We start from the raw sequence: 19,059 nt of genomic DNA on the forward strand, positions 1-19,059 counted from the left end.
AAAGGAAAAATTCCAATTTTTGTCAAAAACTGAAATCGCGAATTTCCAAAAAAAAAACCAAACCCGTTTTTTCGCTAAAACGTTGCAGTTTTTTCGCTATAACAAAGCAAATACTGATTCAAAGTATGGATTGTCATACCTTTCTGAACTCGTTATTAAATTTCCTAACGATTGGCATTTAAACCTTGACAATTTATTCATTTTTAATTTTTCGCAAAAAATCATGGGGTACCCCCTTATAAAAAAATTAAAAATTGGCGAAAATTTTATTTTTCCAAAATTACACGGAAAGTTTTATGGATTTATAGCAAATTTTGCCATCTGTTCAAAACAGTATGAATTTTTGGTGTAGGACCATTTTTGGCCAAGTTACAGCAAAAAAACCAAAAGGAAAAATTCCAATTTTTGTCAAAAACTGAAATCGCGAATTTCCAAAAAAAAACCAAACCCGTTTTTTCGCTAAAACGTTGCAGTTTTTTCGCTATAACAAAGCAAATACTGATTAAAAGTATGGATTGTCATACCTTTCTGAACTCGTTATTAAATTTCCTAACGTTTGGCATTTAAACCTTGACAATTTATTCATTTTTAATTTTTCGCAAAAAATCATGGGGTACCGCCTTATAAAAAAATTAAAAATTGGCGAAAATTTTATTTTTCCAAAATTACACGGAAAGTTTTATGGATTTATAGCAAATTTTGCCATCTGTTCAAAACAGTATGAATTTTTGGTGTAGGACCATTTTGGCCAAGTTTTGCCAGCAAAAAAACCAAAAGGAAAAATTCCAATTTTTGTCAAAAACTGAAATCGCGAATTTCCAAAAAAAAACCAAACCCGTTTTTTCGCTAAAACGTTGCAGTTTTTTCGCTATAACAAAGCAAATACTGATTAAAAGTATGGATTGTCATACCTTTCTGAACTCGTTATTAAATTTCCTAACGTTTGGCATTTAAACCTTGACAATTTATTCATTTTTAATTTTTCGCAAAAAATCATGGGGTACCGCCTTATAAAAAAATTAAAAATTGGCGAAAATTTTATTTTTCCAAAATTACACGGAAAGTTTTATGGATTTATAGCAAATTTTGCCATCTGTTCAAAACAGTATGAATTTTTGGTGTAGGACCATTTTTGGCCAAGTTACAGCAAAAAAACCAAAAGGAAAAATTCCAATTTTTGTCAAAAACTGAAATCGCGAATTTCCAAAAAAAAAACCAAACCCGTTTTTTCGCTAAAACGTTGCAGTTTTTTCGCTATAACAAAGCAAATACTGATTCAAAGTATGGATTGTCATACCTTTCTGAACTCGTTATTAAATTTCCTAACGATTGGCATTTAAACCTTGACAATTTATTCATTTTTAATTTTTCGCAAAAAATCATGGGGTACCCCCTTATAGAAAAAATTAAAAATTGGCGAAAATTTTATTTTTCCAAAATTACACGGAAAGTTTTATGGATTTATAGCAAATTTTGTTATCTGTTCAAAACAGTATGAATTTTTGGTGTAGGACCATTTTCGGCCAAGTTACAGCAAAAAAACCAAAAGAAAAAATTCCAATTTTTGTCAAAAACTGAAATCGCGAATTTCCAAAAAAAAAACCAAACCCGTTTTTTCGCTAAAACGTTGCAGTTTTTTCGCTATAACAAAGCAAATACTGATTCAAAGTATGGATTGTCATACCTTTCTGAACTCGTTATTAAATTTCCTAACGATTGGCATTTAAACCTTGACAATTTATTCATTTTTAATTTTTCGCAAAAAATCATGGGGTACCCCTTTATAAAAAAATTTAAAATTGGCGAAAATTTTATTTTTCCAAAATTACACGGAAAGTTTTATGGATTTATAGCAAATTTTGTTATCTGTTCAAAACAGTATGAATTTTTGGTGTAGGACCATTTTTGGCCAAGTTACAGCAAAAAAACCAAAAGAAAAAATTCCAATTTTTGTCAAAAACTGAAATCGCGAATTTCCAAAAAAAAACCAAACCCGTTTTTTCGCTAAAACGTTGCAGTTTTTTCGCTATAACAAAGCAAATACTGATTCAAAGTATGGATTGTCATACCTTTCTGAACTCGTTATTAAATTTCCTAACGATTGGCATTTAAACCTTGACAATTTATTCATTTTTAATTTTTCGCAAAAAATCATGGGGTACCCCCTTATAAAAAAATTAAAAATTGGCGAAAATTTTATTTTTCCAAAATTACACGGAAAGTTTTATGGATTTATAGCAAATTTTGTTATCTGTTCAAAACAGTATGAATTTTTGGTGTAGGACCATTTTTGGCCAAGTTACAGCAAAAAAACCAAAAGAAAAAATTCCAATTTTTGTCAAAAACTGAAATCGCGAATTTCCAAAAAAAAACCAAACCCGTTTTTTCGCTAAAACGTTGCAGTTTTTTCGCTATAACAAAGCAAATACTGATTCAAAGTATGGATTGTCATACCTTTCTGAACTCGTTATTAAATTTCCTAACGATTGGCATTTAAACCTTGACAATTTATTCATTTTTAATTTTTCGCAAAAAATCATGGGGTACCCCCTTATAAAAAAATTAAAAATTGGCGAAAATTTTATTTTTCCAAAATTACACGGAAAGTTTTATGGATTTATAGCAAATTTTGTTATCTGTTTAAAACAGTATGAATTTTTGGTGTAGGACCATTTTTGGCCAAGTTACAGCAAAAAAACCAAAAGGAAAAATTCCAATTTTTGTCAAAAACTGAAATCGCGATTTTCCAAAAAAAAAACCAAACCCGTTTTTTCGCTAAAACGTTGCAGTTTTTTCGCTATAACAAAGCAAATACTGATTCAAAGTATGGATTGTCATACCTTTCTGAACTCGTTATTAAATTTCCTAACGATTGGCATTTAAACCTTGACAATTTATTCATTTTTAATTTTTCGCAAAAAATCATGGGGTACCCCCTTATAAAAAAATTAAAAATTGGCGAAAATTTTATTTTTCCAAAATTACACGGAAAGTTTTATGGATTTATAGCAAATTTTGTTATCTGTTTAAAACAGTATGAATTTTTGGTGTAGGACCATTTTTGGCCAAGTTACAGCAAAAAAACCAAAAGAAAAAATTCCAATTTTTGTCAAAAACTGAAATCGCGAATTTCCAAAAAAAAACCAAACCCGTTTTTTCGCTAAACTGTTGCAGTTTTTTCGCTATAACAAAGCAAATACTAATTCAAAGTATGGATTGTCATACCTTTCTGAACTCGTTATTAAATTTCCTAACGATTGGCATTTAAACCTTGACAATTTATTCATTTTTAATTTTTCGCAAAAAATCATGGGGTACCCCCTTATAAAAAAATTAAAAATTGGCGAAAATTTTATTTTTCCAAAATTACACGGAAAGTTTTATGGATTTATAGCAAATTTTGTTATCTGTTTAAAACAGTATGAATTTTTGGTGTAGGACCATTTTTGGCCAAGTTACAGCAAAAAAACCAAAAGGAAAAATTCCAATTTTTGTCAAAAACTGAAATCGCGAATTTCCAAAAAAAAACCAAACCCGTTTTTTCGCTAAAACGTTGCAGTTTTTTCGCTATAACAAAGCAAATACTGAGTCAAAGTATGGATTGTCATACCTTTCTGAACTCGTTATTAAATTTCCTAACGATTGGCATTTAAACCTTGACAATTTATTCATTTTTAATTTTTCGCAAAAAATCATGGGGTACCCCCTTATAAAAAAATTAAAAATTGGCGAAAATTTTATTTTTCCAAAATTACACGGAAAGTTTTATGGATTTATAGCAAATTTTGTTATCTGTTTAAAACAGTATGAATTTTTGGTGTAGGACCATTTTTGGCCAAGTTACAGCAAAAAAACCAAAAGGAAAAATTCCAATTTTTGTCAAAAACTGAAATCGCGATTTTCCAAAAAAAAAACCAAACCCGTTTTTTCGCTAAAACGTTGCAGTTTTTTCGCTATAACAAAGCAAATACTGATTCAAAGTATGGATTGTCATACCTTTCTGAACTCGTTATTAAATTTCCTAACGATTGGCATTTAAACCTTGACAATTTATTCATTTTTAATTTTTCGCAAAAAATCATGGGGTACCCCCTTATAAAAAAATTAAAAATTGGCGAAAATTTTATTTTTCCAAAATTACACGGAAAGTTTTATGGATTTATAGCAAATTTTGTTATCTGTTTAAAACAGTATGAATTTTTGGTGTAGGACCATTTTTGGCCAAGTTACAGCAAAAAAACCAAAAGGAAAAATTCCAATTTTTGTCAAAAACTGAAATCGCGATTTTCCAAAAAAAAACCAAACCCGTTTTTTCGCTAAAACGTTGCAGTTTTTTCGCTATAACAAAGCAAATACTGAGTCAAAGTATGGATTGTCATACCTTTCTGAACTCGTTATTAAATTTCCTAACGATTGGCCATTAAACCTTGACAATTTATTCATTTTTAATTTTTCGCAAAAAATCATGGGGTACCCCCTTATAAAAAAATTAAAAATTGGCGAAAATTTTATTTTTCCAAAATTACACGGAAAGTTTTATGGATTTATAGCAAATTTTGTTATCTGTTTAAAACAGTATGAATTTTTGGTGTAGGACCATTTTTGGCCAAGTTACAGCAAAAAAACCAAAAGGAAAAATTCCAATTTTTGTCAAAAACTGAAATCGCGATTTTCCAAAAAAAAAACCAAACCCGTTTTTTCGCTAAAACGTTGCAGTTTTTTCGCTATAACAAAGCAAATACTGATTCAAAGTATGGATTGTCATACCTTTCTGAACTCGTTATTAAATTTCCTAACGATTGGCATTTAAACCTTGACAATTTATTCATTTTTAATTTTTCGCAAAAAATCATGGGGTACCCCCTTATAAAAAAATTAAAAATTGGCGAAAATTTTATTTTTCCAAAATTACACGGAAAGTTTTATGGATTTATAGCAAATTTTGTTATCTGTTTAAAACAGTATGAATTTTTGGTGTAGGACCATTTTTGGCCAAGTTACAGCAAAAAAACCAAAAGGAAAAATTCCAATTTTTGTCAAAAACTGAAATCGCGATTTTCCAAAAAAAAACCAAACCCGTTTTTTCGCTAAAACGTTGCAGTTTTTTCGCTATAACAAAGCAAATACTGATTCAAAGTATGGATTGTCATACCTTTCTGAACTCGTTATTAAATTTCCTAACGATTGGCATTTAAACCTTGACAATTTATTCATTTTTAATTTTTCGCAAAAAATCATGGGGTACCCCCTTATAAAAAAATTAAAAATTGGCGAAAATTTTATTTTTCCAAAATTACACGGAAAGTTTTATGGATTTATAGCAAATTTTGTTATCTGTTTAAAACAGTATGAATTTTTGGTGTAGGACCATTTTTGGCCAAGTTACAGCAAAAAAACCAAAAGAAAAAATTCCAATTTTTGTCAAAAACTGAAATCGCGAATTTCCAAAAAAAAACCAAACCCGTTTTTTCGCTAAACTGTTGCAGTTTTTTCGCTATAACAAAGCAAATACTAATTCAAAGTATGGATTGTCATACCTTTCTGAACTCGTTATTAAATTTCCTAACGATTGGCATTTAAACCTTGACAATTTATTCATTTTTAATTTTTCGCAAAAAATCATGGGGTACCCCCTTATAAAAAAATTAAAAATTGGCGAAAATTTTATTTTTCCAAAATTACACGGAAAGTTTTATGGATTTATAGCAAATTTTGTTATCTGTTTAAAACAGTATGAATTTTTGGTGTAGGACCATTTTTGGCCAAGTTACAGCAAAAAAACCAAAAGGAAAAATTCCAATTTTTGTCAAAAACTGAAATCGCGAATTTCCAAAAAAAAACCAAACCCGTTTTTTCGCTAAAACGTTGCAGTTTTTTCGCTATAACAAAGCAAATACTGAGTCAAAGTATGGATTGTCATACCTTTCTGAACTCGTTATTAAATTTCCTAACGATTGGCATTTAAACCTTGACAATTTATTCATTTTTAATTTTTCGCAAAAAATCATGGGGTACCCCCTTATAAAAAAATTAAAAATTGGCGAAAATTTTATTTTTCCAAAATTACACGGAAAGTTTTATGGATTTATAGCAAATTTTGTTATCTGTTTAAAACAGTATGAATTTTTGGTGTAGGACCATTTTTGGCCAAGTTACAGCAAAAAAACCAAAAGGAAAAATTCCAATTTTTGTCAAAAACTGAAATCGCGATTTTCCAAAAAAAAAACCAAACCCGTTTTTTCGCTAAAACGTTGCAGTTTTTTCGCTATAACAAAGCAAATACTGATTCAAAGTATGGATTGTCATACCTTTCTGAACTCGTTATTAAATTTCCTAACGATTGGCATTTAAACCTTGACAATTTATTCATTTTTAATTTTTCGCAAAAAATCATGGGGTACCCCCTTATAAAAAAATTAAAAATTGGCGAAAATTTTATTTTTCCAAAATTACACGGAAAGTTTTATGGATTTATAGCAAATTTTGTTATCTGTTTAAAACAGTATGAATTTTTGGTGTAGGACCATTTTTGGCCAAGTTACAGCAAAAAAACCAAAAGGAAAAATTCCAATTTTTGTCAAAAACTGAAATCGCGATTTTCCAAAAAAAAACCAAACCCGTTTTTTCGCTAAAACGTTGCAGTTTTTTCGCTATAACAAAGCAAATACTGATTCAAAGTATGGATTGTCATACCTTTCTGAACTCGTTATTAAATTTCCTAACGATTGGCATTTAAACCTTGACAATTTATTCATTTTTAATTTTTCGCAAAAAATCATGGGGTACCCCCTTATAAAAAAATTAAAAATTGGCGAAAATTTTATTTTTCCAAAATTACACGGAAAGTTTTATGGATTTATAGCAAATTTTGTTATCTGTTTAAAACAGTATGAATTTTTGGTGTAGGACCATTTTTGGCCAAGTTACAGCAAAAAAACCAAAAGGAAAAATTCCAATTTTTGTCAAAAACTGAAATCGCGATTTTCCAAAAAAAAAACCAAACCCGTTTTTTCGCTAAAACGTTGCAGTTTTTTCGCTATAACAAAGCAAATACTGAGTCAAAGTATGGATTGTCATACCTTTCTGAACTCGTTATTAAATTTCCTAACGATTGGCATTTAAACCTTGACAATTTATTCATTTTTAATTTTTCGCAAAAAATCATGGGGTACCCCCTAATAAAAAAACAAGAGAGAACGTTATAGTCGGGTGCCCCGACTATCAGATACCCGTTACTCAGGTAAAGGGAGTGCGAGGGAGATGGAGATAGAGATAGAAAACTTTGATCACGAATAACTTTTTAACGAATGGTCCGATTTAAAAAATTTCTTCGATAGGTATTGATAACCACAATAAAACTGCATTTTTACTTTTCCAAAATATTAAAATTTTTAAAATCGTATATAAGCGATTGTGGGCGTTAGAGGGGGCGTGGCACCATTTTGAAACAAACTTGCGCTGCGTAGGAACTCCTAAAATCTGCATGCAAAATGCCAATCTTCTAGCTTTTAAAGTTTCCGAGATCTCAGCGTTCTTACAGACAGACAGACGGACAGACGGACAGACGGACAGACAGACGGACAGACGGACAGACGGACATGGCTAGATCGACTCGGCTAGTGATCCTGATCAAGAATATATATACTTTATGGGGTCGGAAACGCTTCCTTCTCCCTGTTACATACTTTTGCACGAATACAATATACCCTTTTACTCTACGAGTAACGGGTATAATTAAAAATTGACGAAAATTTTATTTTTCCAAAATCACACAGAAAGTTTTTAGGATCTATTGATAATTTTGTTATCTGTTCAAAGCAGTATGTATTTTTGGTGTAGGACCATTTTTGGCCAAGTTACAGCAAAAAAACCAAAATAAAAAATCAAATTTTTGTCAAAAACTGAAATCCCAAATTTCCAAAAAAAAAAACAAAATGGTTTCTTCACTATAACAAATGTATACATATCTGTTTAATAAATGTGCACCTCTTTTTACGCCCTAAAAGTCCCCCTGTAATCTGTGATCATTCAGAGCATTGCAATTATGCAGCTAATTGCACAATTAAAGCAGTTAAGTTGCCTTGTTTTTTCTCAAAAGAGAAAAAAAGAAACAGAAATATCTGCACTGCCTGTATTTGCATCTGTATCCGAATACCTGAACATCCGAAAGCGAATCGGAATCCGAATCTGAATATCCGTGAATATATGACGCTATATCGAGGAACTTTGCGCTGACCCAAACCAATTCGAATTGGTTATAGCCGCCCCCCGAAAATCAAAATCAGAATCAGAAAAGAGCGAGGGCAAGGCAGAAAATAAACAAACAAATAAATAAATAATTATTGCGGAGAGCGCGATCTATATGCGCTTTATTTTTAAGCATGCCTCTCGAACTCGAAGGAAATGTTTGCTGTTTGCCCATTGAGCGGCCAAAAATAAAGCGGCTCGCGATTTTCGAATTTCAAATTGGTCGCGTTTCAGGTTCAAGAACATTTGTGCGTTGCCTTAGAATGCATTCATTTAACTTTAAGGTAGCGATGATATTGCATATCTAAGCCCCACTTTTACAAATTTTGGCCACTTCCCGGTACTATTAAAATTTTTGCTCGCATTTGAGCATGTGGCGCCAGCTGGCTGACCTTTTTACTTCCTCCTCAGAACCCCATAACCATTATAAAATTCTCCCCTTAAAATCTTAAAACGCCGACACGTTTCTCTTGTCTTATCTGCGAGCAAATAATGTGATTTAATTGTAATTTTTTCTGTTATATCTTCTTCTGTCGTAAGATATGTGATTTAACTTGTTTGATTGCCGACACATCAAATACAATTTTGCATGTTTTCGATGCGATTTCCAAGCACAATGGCGAATCAAATGCAATCAGAAACGATTGAATGGCCAATTGGGTGTGAGCATGGAGAAATCGATAGGGAAATCCAAAGAGTAAGTAAACTCTGTTTTGAATATGTACACCACTTTCTGTCACTGGGCGTATACGCAATTTATTTAAGGTGGAAAAATAAAAGGTGAAGATCTGAAAAACATATTTCTATATTATTTCAGTGACCCTAACACTCAATAAAAAAAACACCGACAAATGGATTAACTATTATATTTGTTCTTCAATTTTAGTTGATTTTCCAGAAAGAATATATTTCTTGTGTCACTGGGCGTATACGTAATTTATTATAGGTGGTAAAAAAGGTTTTTCCAAAAATAAAATATCTTAAAATTCCATGAGAGAGAAAATCACAGAGAATCACCTTGACTTTGAACTCACCTCTTCTCGGTAGCGGTGGGCGTGGCAATGCACAAGTCTCGTTATCGGCGCCTTTTCTTCCACGTCCTTGCTATCGGTTTTATCGCTTTGTGGCCGATTGAGCTGCGATATTGCTTCCATTCAAATAGTTATCGCTGCTTTTTGGTGTCGCAGACTATGTTCTTGGCTCTCGGGCGCCTTTTCTTTTCCTTATACTCGAAATATTATCGATCGGGCAACTGATTGGCGCTGAAACCCATAGAATAGAATCAGGTATTATCATCGGACTAATCGAAATTCATTCTTATCCCAGCATCCGGATGTGCACATGCGATCGAAAGATCCACAGCCACACGATCGGCACGTTTCACCCAATTTCCTACCCAAGAGCCAAAATATAAACAATACCGCCACACGTGAATCGAAAAATCGTGGATACTCAAGTGGTGGCCCCCAAAAAGCAAGAAAGCGAAAGTCTATCGTGCGAAAGGGTGGGCAATACTTGGCGCGGCGCAAAAGAGACCGAGCGAGAGGAAAATTTGTTTTGCCAAAAATGAAAATGGAAAAACTGATTCCATCTTGTTTATTTCGGACAGCCAGCGGGTGAGTCTGCCTGTTATTTCGATCGTTTTTAGTACTCAAATACTACACACAAAAAAAAAACTTGGTAAAATCAACTGTAATAATTGTCAAACAGGCCCCAACCAGCAAAATTGTCAATTCTACTAAGTAAATAGTCATTTCACAACAACAAAATACACACAATTAGCAAAGACTCAAACCCAAAGCAAAAACAAAATACACGTAACAATTTTAATAGTTACGTAACTATCTTTGTTGGTCAATTTTACCAATCAAATTTTTTTGTGTGTAGGTTCCGTTTTGTTTATGTTTTTTATGCTTTTCTTCGTTCATTTTTTTTTTAAATTTTCCCCCACGCACAGAAAATGTGCCTTGTCTGCGATTCTTTTCACCCTATTGACAAGCTATTATGCGAACCATTTGAAATTTGTCCCATATCCAAGGTATCGCTAAAATTTTCCTACAGCACAAGCGGTTGAGGTTCCCGTTTCCGTTACCCGTTGCAACCGGTTAAACCGGTTCAGAGTGTTCTTTTTGTTTCGTTTGGTTTTGAAATAGAACAAATATAACCGAATCCCTGGAACTATGAGGTTTTTAAACTGTTGCCGAGAGGTTTTTCCGTTCTTATAAGCGAATGACGCAGCACCTTCGGAAGGATGATATATAGCAATATTTTTAGACGGGAAATCTGTCTGTCCTTCTGATGCCAATGGGAGGTCAATGGGGGTTGGTCTGCCGACAGAGTGCCGAAAGTTCCGAAAGTGCCGATCGGATAGAGAAGATTGAGAATTCGAATTCGGAAGGTGGACCAGACCTGTTCGGTCTGGAATGGGGCAGATCAGACCCACCGCATGGGCCAGACCGCCATGAGACTGGGGTAAAAATACACACTCTTTTTTAGTGAGAAGGGGGGGGTCCGAAATGCTGACGTTGACATTGGATGACGTCTCCCCCGAATCGTAGGTGTATGCCATATGCTACAGCCTATACATATATATGCCGAGTATATCCACCAGATCGCTGCGTGATGTCGACCAATGTCGGGCCAAATGAGTTAGCCCAGTCAGTCTACTGGATTCGGATTCGGACATTCCTGATTCGGACGGACGGACACGTGCGACTTGAGAGTACTTCCCCTGCTAAAACAGCTTATATTTATCAAAGGCGGCGCTGTTCCAATTCAAAATTAGCATGTAAATGCGAGAGGAGAAACAACGTCCAAGTGAAAATATTCCCACAATTTAAATGCAAATTTCAAGTAAACAAAACCAGGCGCACACAATATTTACTTGTGTTATTTTCCATGCTGAATATGAAATGATTTATCAATCAAATTATATGCAAATATTAGAACAGTTCGCCGCACGCCCTTTTCTATTTAGCGAAACGCGATCGCAGGAGGTACAGTCTGCAAGGCGAAGGGTCAATGCTGCGATAACGATAACCCTTTGAGTCCGGGCCATTTACACTGCGCATTTCGGAGTACGATAACCCATCTACACTACGCAATTTCGGGTTTGGATCCTTACTTTCTGGCTTTTTTCCACTTCGGTTAACGTGACTCGCATTCCTTTTGATTTTTCTTTGTTTTTTATTGATGCTCGGAATTGGAAACAAAGTTTTCCGCTGTTTTTTCCAACTTGTACGATTTGTTGATGCTTTCGACGCTGCAAAATGTGTGTTTATAATTTGGACTCTTGCCAGGTGCTTTAGTGGTTCGATTTTCCTTTTATTTGCTTGGTTAATGCTGGTTAATTTTGTTGTATATATTTTTTGTTTAGCCTTTTAGTTTGTAATTCATTCAAATTGAACGCTTTTCACGCTCTAGAAATTTCAATTGGTATTTGGCAACGCCTGGGAATCGCAATAGGCCTGGGTATCACTAAACGATTTATTTTATGTGTAATTTTTATTACGCTTTATTGGGATTCTTTATTTTTTTTTATTAGTTTTATTTATTTTTTTTTTTCTGTATCGGATAATCGCAGATTTCGTGTGCTAATGTCGCGGCTTGAACTTTAAAACTGAAAACGAACGAATTTCAGATGTTTCGCATTGTGAGAGCTCTATTGTTGTTGTTGTTATTGTATTATGTTTACTACTGGCTAGGTGCAGCACGGCAGCACGGCAGCGACGCCGGCAGAATCCGAATCCGAGTCCCACCGATCCCCAAAAGGCACCCGCCCCCACCCCATTAAATCCATGGAACCCATCGAACGTCTCCCCACAATGGAGCGCTCAATGAGCTTGAGTGTCATCCACTTAGGAAGCGCCAACCACTGAACTCGCCACAACAGTACCGAAAAAAAAGGCACAGAAAAAAGTAAAAAATTAAATAAAAAATAAAAATGAACTGGGGACGGCGGCAGAGGTCGATGTCGACGTCGTCGGTGGCAGATGATTATAATACAATGGACGAGATAATGCGAGCGATCATGTAAATTAGATTTGTCTCAGTTTTCAGTTTTTCAGGCGACGTTCGTTTTGTTCGCTAGGTGCCCGAATACGAAATACGAAATACACGACTTGAACCCGAATCCGAATCTGAATCTAAATCCAAGCTCAAGAGCCCATGGCAGATCTTAAAGATCTCTGCCCAGAGGAAAAACCGAAGAAACAAAACCCACCATTTATTGCATTATTCCCGCTCAAGTGACTCTTCGTTGAGTTTTCGTTTTATTGTCATTTAGTTGTTTTTCCCCTGTTTCTAGATCTTTTCTATGGAATTGATATCAAGCCGTTTTGTGGGCGTGGCACTCCGGGCAGTGATTCAGATTCAGTAGGTTCGCCCAGAAAAAAAACAGGGAAACCGAAATAATACGAAACGCTGGCCAGAGCCCAGAAGCAGAATCGGAAGCACAGAATCACAGAGGCAAATTGAAATAATTCAATTAATTTGCATTGTAAGTATAAGTACGGCTGAATTGTAATCAAAGAAAATAAACGAGTGCGCTACAATGAAATCAGTTTAAATGAATATGCCAAGTGGCCACTCGAAGGCAATTGATATTGATGCAAGTGAATGCGCGCAAAAGCCACCGAACATTCCACAAGAGCGTTCTGCGGAAGGAAATGAACACAAAGCTAGTCGTCGTTCGTTCGGCAAAACGTTTTTCAAATTTTGAATTCAAAGCGCGCGCAGCTAGCTGAAGTATCGATATCGAAATGGCAAAGATCGAAAAAGGTTCGTGTCTTTACTTCACTGTCGCTTGATATGGTTTGTGTTCTTACTATTTTAGGGTGGTTGTATTTTCCGCATTTCGGTTTAAACTCGCACTAACTACTTAGCCAAGACTCCCACTGAGTTTCTAACTTATTTAGAAACCAACCTAAAAACTTGTGTTAAAAGTGAAACTTTTAGTTTTATGGAACGTTTGAAAAGCCAATTAAAGTTCTTCATATCTTAACTAATTTAACAGTTGCAAACGTTTTTTAAAAACCTGTAATATTTTTAAAGGACTAGCCAAACGTCCATATTTTGACACCCTGCAGATAAAGATCGAAAACCCTAAAACCCAAGTCAGATTTACGAAAAATAATTTCATTGCTCTCCTAGCCTAGCAAAAAAAGAAACGTTAGAGGATTAAAAGCAAAACGCAAGACAATTTCCAGGTGGTCAAATCTCTGGGCTTTCGTGCTCTGTATTCTCCACACACTTTAAACTTCTCTAAGTTACAGGCATTATCTTTAGGGGGGGATACATAAAAAAAAGAATGGAGCTTCAGTTGTTGTTGTCACCGGCTTGGGCGGCTGGGCCCAGAACACCCACTTTATTCAGAACGCAACATCTTCTCCTTCTGGCGCTGCAGCTTCTTCTTGGAGAGCTTCTTCTTGGTGGGCTCGTCGTCGGTGGCCTTGGAGACGACCTCCTCCTTCTCGGTGAGGATCACCTCGACGTGGCAGGGCGAGGACATGTAGGGGTTGATGCGACCGTGGGCACGGTACGTGCGGCGACGCAGGCACTGGGCGCGGTTCACCTGGATGTGGTGGACGACCAGGCGGTCGGCATCCAGACCCTTGCAGTCGGCATTAGCCTCGGCGTTGCGCAGCAGCTGGAGCAGGAACTCGGCGGACTTCTTGGGCCAGCGACCCTGCGTGGTCTTCCACTGCTTGGCCTGGGCGCAACGGCCCACGCCGCCGTTGAAGCGGCGGAAGGGCACGCACTCCTTCTGGTCGATGACGGCCTTCAGGTAGCGCTGGGCGCGGCGCAGGGGCATGCGCTTGATGGCCTGGGCGGTCTCATGTGTGTTCTGTGTGGGGAAATAATCAACTTTAGTTTTTGTTTACTCTATAGGAGTTGGTAAGACATAGGAATTAGCTATAGTATTATGCCAAAGTTCAGGTAGAGACGCGAGCATCGAGGGCCAACACGCCGCTGTTTTACAATGGCTGGGGTTTGCTCTGGGCACAGCTTTTAAGCAGTGATCTTCCATTAAGAAAGACCACCTGGTTTTAAAACTGTGCCTATAAAGGGGAAGGCTAAATCCAAGGGCATATCATATAATAGATCATTTAAACTAAATAAGGTATTTATAAGGATTATTCCATAGAAATATCATTGTAAATGATTAAAACTCAACAAGATATTAAAGATATCTACAGAAATGCTATGAATTATGATAGATTTGCATTATTGATTAACCAACTAGTGATATGACTTGGATCTTAGCGATTCCCTAAGCGATTTTCCATAGACTTTTAAGATCTGTGCCAGGCTACAGGTAGAGACTAGCTGATGGCGAACAGCAGGCCGCTGTTTTAGCAAGGCTTTGGCTTCTTTCTGGGCACACGGATCGTCAGCAGTTGTCCACGGGTGGAGCAACCGCCTAATAAGTGGGCATGCCGGGACAATTTCGTTTATAAGATGTAGTCGAGATTTTAGAAGAGGGCGTCCAGGGATTTTTGGGGACAGCACTCAGCTGATGAACTCGTCCACTTGGGGAATTCCTCTAGCAGCAATGCAAAAGCGATATGCTGCACAATCGGCTGGCATTCACTGATTTAAGCTGCACAAGGGCTCTAGCTCTATAACTAAGTGGGGATGGGGATCCTGATCCTGATCTCACCTTGAAGTGCACACGTAGATTGGGCCCGCGCGCCTTGCACGACTTGGCCACGTTGTCTGACTCGCGAGAGTAACGGCCCATTTTTCAATATCTGCAAGAAATATTCGAAATTAGTACAAATTTCAGGCATTTGTATTTGAAAGAAGAAAGTCAAGATAATAGTGTTTCTTTGGGATAAAGCTAAATACTGATTTAATTGTTGATCTTAGGAGAAATATAAGGTAGTTTATATTATTCTTAAGGGCAACAAATTATTATTTTAAGGGAAAATATAAATACAAATTAGGATCAGTCTTCAAGAAGTGATCTTATTTATAGGGGTTTTTATTTTATAAACCAGTATTATTATGAACTTTATGAAGTGCTACTATTATCTTGACCGCCATTGTGTGTTAAGGCTAGAAGTCTACAAAAACAAGAATTGCCCTGAGTTTTAGGCCCTCTGCCCGGCTTTTTGTACGCAAATTACGCTGCGGTCGTGTAATCTTAGTTTTAAACAATATAAACCAATTTCTAGTATGATTCTGAGATAAAAACGCCGCTAAAAAGGCGGAAAACCCGAAACACGTGCAAAATGAGCGAGAAAAAAAAACCTAACCAGCTGTCTCTGTATGTGTGCGTGCGTGTGTGCATGTGAGCTCCTGTAAACAACAACAATTCGAGGTGATTTTTGAATTAAAGTACCCCGAAACCTCATTCAAATTATCCAGTTTCTTGCGAAAACAATGGAATTCAATAATTTAAAGAGTTTTAGGAAACACATTTGCGCTATTCGCTCACACACACACACACACACAGCCACAGAGGCACAACGATAACACGCATATTTCTGGCACATTTTCCACAATATTTCACAGAAAAAAAATATGTATTCAGACATATATTGTCATGATCCGCAGATCGGATTTTGTTTACATGGTGTAAACTGGGTAACTTGCATCTTGTCACAGTAAAAAAATATGTAAGAAAAAAATAGAGTTGGACCGCATTTTCTGGCCGGCCAATTGGCTGGCTGGTTTCGCCCTTTGCCAGCCAGAATATCGGGCTGCAAACACTAGTTACACGACCGCAAACGTACCGCAGGGCCCTGGGCTACAAGTAAATGAATTGAAATACAATTTAACTGGCAGTTTTCGTGAGAATTCGAAAGGCACATGCACTCACCGCAAACGTGGAACGGAAAAGAAAATGTAAGGTTAGGTCTAGAGGTGGCAAACGGCAAACATCGCATCCATTCATCGATTTCTCGACACGGCAGGGTGGCTACGCAGTCGTGAGTCGCAAAAGACCCACCACTGGGGTGGGAAACTTGGAAAAGGGTGCGGGCGTTGCCACCGGTCATGTATTTGCAATGGTCTGGCAGCCCGGTTAACTGATGGTTAAAAACTAAAAAATATTTTTAATTTAATACCAACATAAGAACAAAGTGCGATATTTAAGAGCTAGTGAGCTAAAAGGATATTAGTGAAATTGTAAAAAAAAATTTGCTTATTGCCGAAACCCGGGATTGAACCGGGGACCTTTAGATCTTCAGTCTAACGCTCTCCCAACTGAGCTATTTCGGCACTTGGAGGATTGCAGACTTTTAGACCATCGATTGATAAGAAATGCAGTGGCGAACACTAATCCTGATTTGATATAATCAAGAATCAGCTTTTAAGTAAATCTTCCCAGAGCCCCTGCATATATTACTCAATTTACCTAGAAACAATAGAGCCGTTCACTCGGACCCAGAATTCTCATAGATTTAAAATCAAATAAATTTAGTTAAATCATAAATATTTCGTATAAATTATATTGGTCTATATTAAACAGTGGGAAACTGTTCGTTTATTAAGAGGTGTTGTTCACAGTTGACCCGAATTTGTGGTTTACCGTAATTGGTTAAATCACTTGGGTAAAAAACGGATTTAAGCCTGGGAAACTTCCAGTGTTTTTTTGTGGTTTTCGGCTATGGGGGCAATGCTTTTTAATTAAGCGACCCGATAATTCAGATCGAGGTGGAAGTGGAAGCCATAAAATTAGCTGGACACCAACCGCATTGCATTGTCCCTTTTCTGTTACTCATTTATTAGCGACTGTTGCCAATCGGCCAGAGATCACAAAAAAAGAAAAGAAAAGAATGCGGATCAAACCGGTCGACGGAGAGTGGCCCCAAAAATCCTGCGAAAAATCCGAGTTCTTTGGGCAGTCAAGCAAAAAACGAACCTTTATTGCTTTGTAATTTGCCCGAATTTAACACTCGAGTATTTTTAGAGACCGTGTACCCATTCAATTTATTCATGATTCACGCCTAATTGCAGGTGTCTCGATCGCTTGGATTTCCATCTCTTGAGGTCAAGTGTCGAGGAACTGAAGTGTCGCGAGTAGCCGTTGCACGTGCCGTAGTCCGCGTCGGATCTTTCCCTTCTCCCAAGGATCCGGTTCCACACACACGGGGTACTCGACTACTTAACTGGAGCTGCCAACCGGGGCTGCCTTGGGATTCGTGGTTCGTGGGCGTTCAGGCGAGACCATAGGCGAAAAAAGACCAGCACTCCCAGAACCAAATGCAAGCGAACCAAGTCGAATCGGACCGAAGCCGAAAGCAAAGCAAACGACGCCCAACCACCCACAGCACAGCCACATAGAAAGAAATCTGGGGAAATGTAAAATCTATAATATCAATACCACAAATATTAAAAACAATGGATAAGAGATAAAGTTACAGCAAAAAAACTAACAGAGACAAATTCAAATTTTTACCAAAAACCCAGATCCCAATTTTTCACAAAAAAAATGTTTTTTTGACCATAGCAATGGAAATATTGATCCAAATATGGATTGTCATACCTTTCTGAACTCGTTATTAAATTTATAATCGATTGGCATTTAAACCTGGACAATTTATTTTTTTGCCATTTTTCGTACAAAATTATAATGTACCCCCTTATAAAAAAAATTAAAAATTGGCCAAAATTTTATTTTTTCAAGATGTTTCAAAAAGTTATGGGGGTCGTTAGTCGTTGGCTATTCAAAACAGTATGTGGTTTTGATTTGGGACAATTTTTAACGAAATTACAGCAAAAAAACTCAACAAAATATCCTGTTTTTGACAAAAAACCCAAAGCCTTATAAAAAATTCAAATATTTGCGAAAATATTAAATTTACCCGTTAGTTTAAGTTGTTAGCTGTTAAACATTATATTTATTTATTTTTATTTATTGACAAAAACCATACAGAAATTTACCTGTTTCTACCCTAAGTTCCTAATCCTAATATTGAACAAAAACTTCAATATAAATAATGCAAGAAATAGCTAAAACCTTTCACTATTATATCTAAATTGAGTTGTTTTGTTTTTCTATGTGCACTCGAACTTGACACTCCTAGAGCCGCCGAACCACCCACACCACCCACTCCACCACCTGACGTCACAGCGTGTGGTGTTCCGTTGACCAAGACCGCGCGAAATTAGCATCGAAAAAATTACCCGAAAGACCAAACACCAAACACCTGCAGGCCAAAAAGCACAAACAACTCGAGAGGCGTACAAAAAGCACCATGGAAACTGGTTCCGCGGGGAAGCTGAGATCGAGATCAGTGGTATGGGGAAAGAGGGACTGTAAGACCGGAGATCCGTGAGTCAGCAGCCGCCTATCAAATGCACCGATTTATGACACGCACATGAGTTTCCTTGGTAATGATAGGATGAGAATGAGGAGGCGAGTACCGAGTACCGGCGAAAAAATCCCCCCAAATTGCAGTCTTGGACGTCAGGCTTCGCTGGCAACTGGATTTTGCAGCGAACTTTAATGTGTTCCCCGAAACCAAGAACCGAACTGAGAACTTAACCCACTGTAGTTTGAAATTCAAGGTTTTTAATAAATATTAAATAAAATATTAAATACATTTTTGTGACTAGCGCATTAATAATAAGCTCGAAGCTTGTAGCGTTGGGATGAATTATAAAATAAATAAATAAAAAAATAAATAAAAAAAAATATTCAGCAAAACTTATTTTCAAGAACTGTTTTTCAAGTTATAGACCTGGCATTGATATAGAAGTGATGTGAGGGATGTGGGTTAAGCAATTTTAACTCGGGGGTCAGGTCCCAGGGATCGTCCGCATAACATAACACAACATGGCACAGACAAGCACCACTCATCA

At 36.4% G+C, this 19,059-nt stretch overlaps 2 protein-coding genes and 1 non-coding gene across 3 annotated transcripts in view; all 3 read right to left on the minus strand.

The window, feature by feature from the left end:
• LOC108067716 (synaptic vesicle glycoprotein 2C) overlaps positions 1–11,826 on the minus strand; it is a 28,705-nt gene extending 16,879 nt beyond the window's left edge. The window contains exons 1-2 of the mRNA XM_070218631.1: positions 11,372–11,826; positions 9,282–9,509 (exon numbers count right to left, since the gene is read on the minus strand). The gene's annotated coding sequence lies outside the window, so the exon portion shown is untranslated. The remainder of the gene's footprint in view (positions 1–9,281; positions 9,510–11,371) is intronic.
• A 1,621-nt stretch (positions 11,827–13,447) lies between these two features.
• RpL17 (ribosomal protein L17) lies at positions 13,448–16,011 on the minus strand. Its single transcript, XM_017156559.3, has 3 exons — positions 15,987–16,011; positions 14,909–14,999; positions 13,448–14,092 (listed from the first exon to the last, which is right to left on the minus strand). The coding sequence occupies exons 2-3, from the start codon at positions 14,987–14,989 to the stop codon at positions 13,613–13,615; spliced, it is 561 nt and encodes a 186-aa protein (XP_017012048.1). The 5' UTR covers positions 14,990–14,999; positions 15,987–16,011; the 3' UTR covers positions 13,448–13,612.
• A 389-nt stretch (positions 16,012–16,400) lies between these two features.
• TRNAF-GAA (transfer RNA phenylalanine (anticodon GAA)) lies at positions 16,401–16,473 on the minus strand. The gene has a single exon. It is a non-coding gene; the product is annotated as a tRNA-Phe (tRNA).
• Positions 16,474–19,059: the final 2,586 nt, after the last annotated feature.

This window comes from Drosophila takahashii, chromosome X (genome assembly GCF_030179915.1).
Source record: "Drosophila takahashii strain IR98-3 E-12201 chromosome X, DtakHiC1v2, whole genome shotgun sequence".
NCBI classification, from domain to species: Eukaryota; Metazoa; Arthropoda; class Insecta; order Diptera; family Drosophilidae; genus Drosophila; species Drosophila takahashii.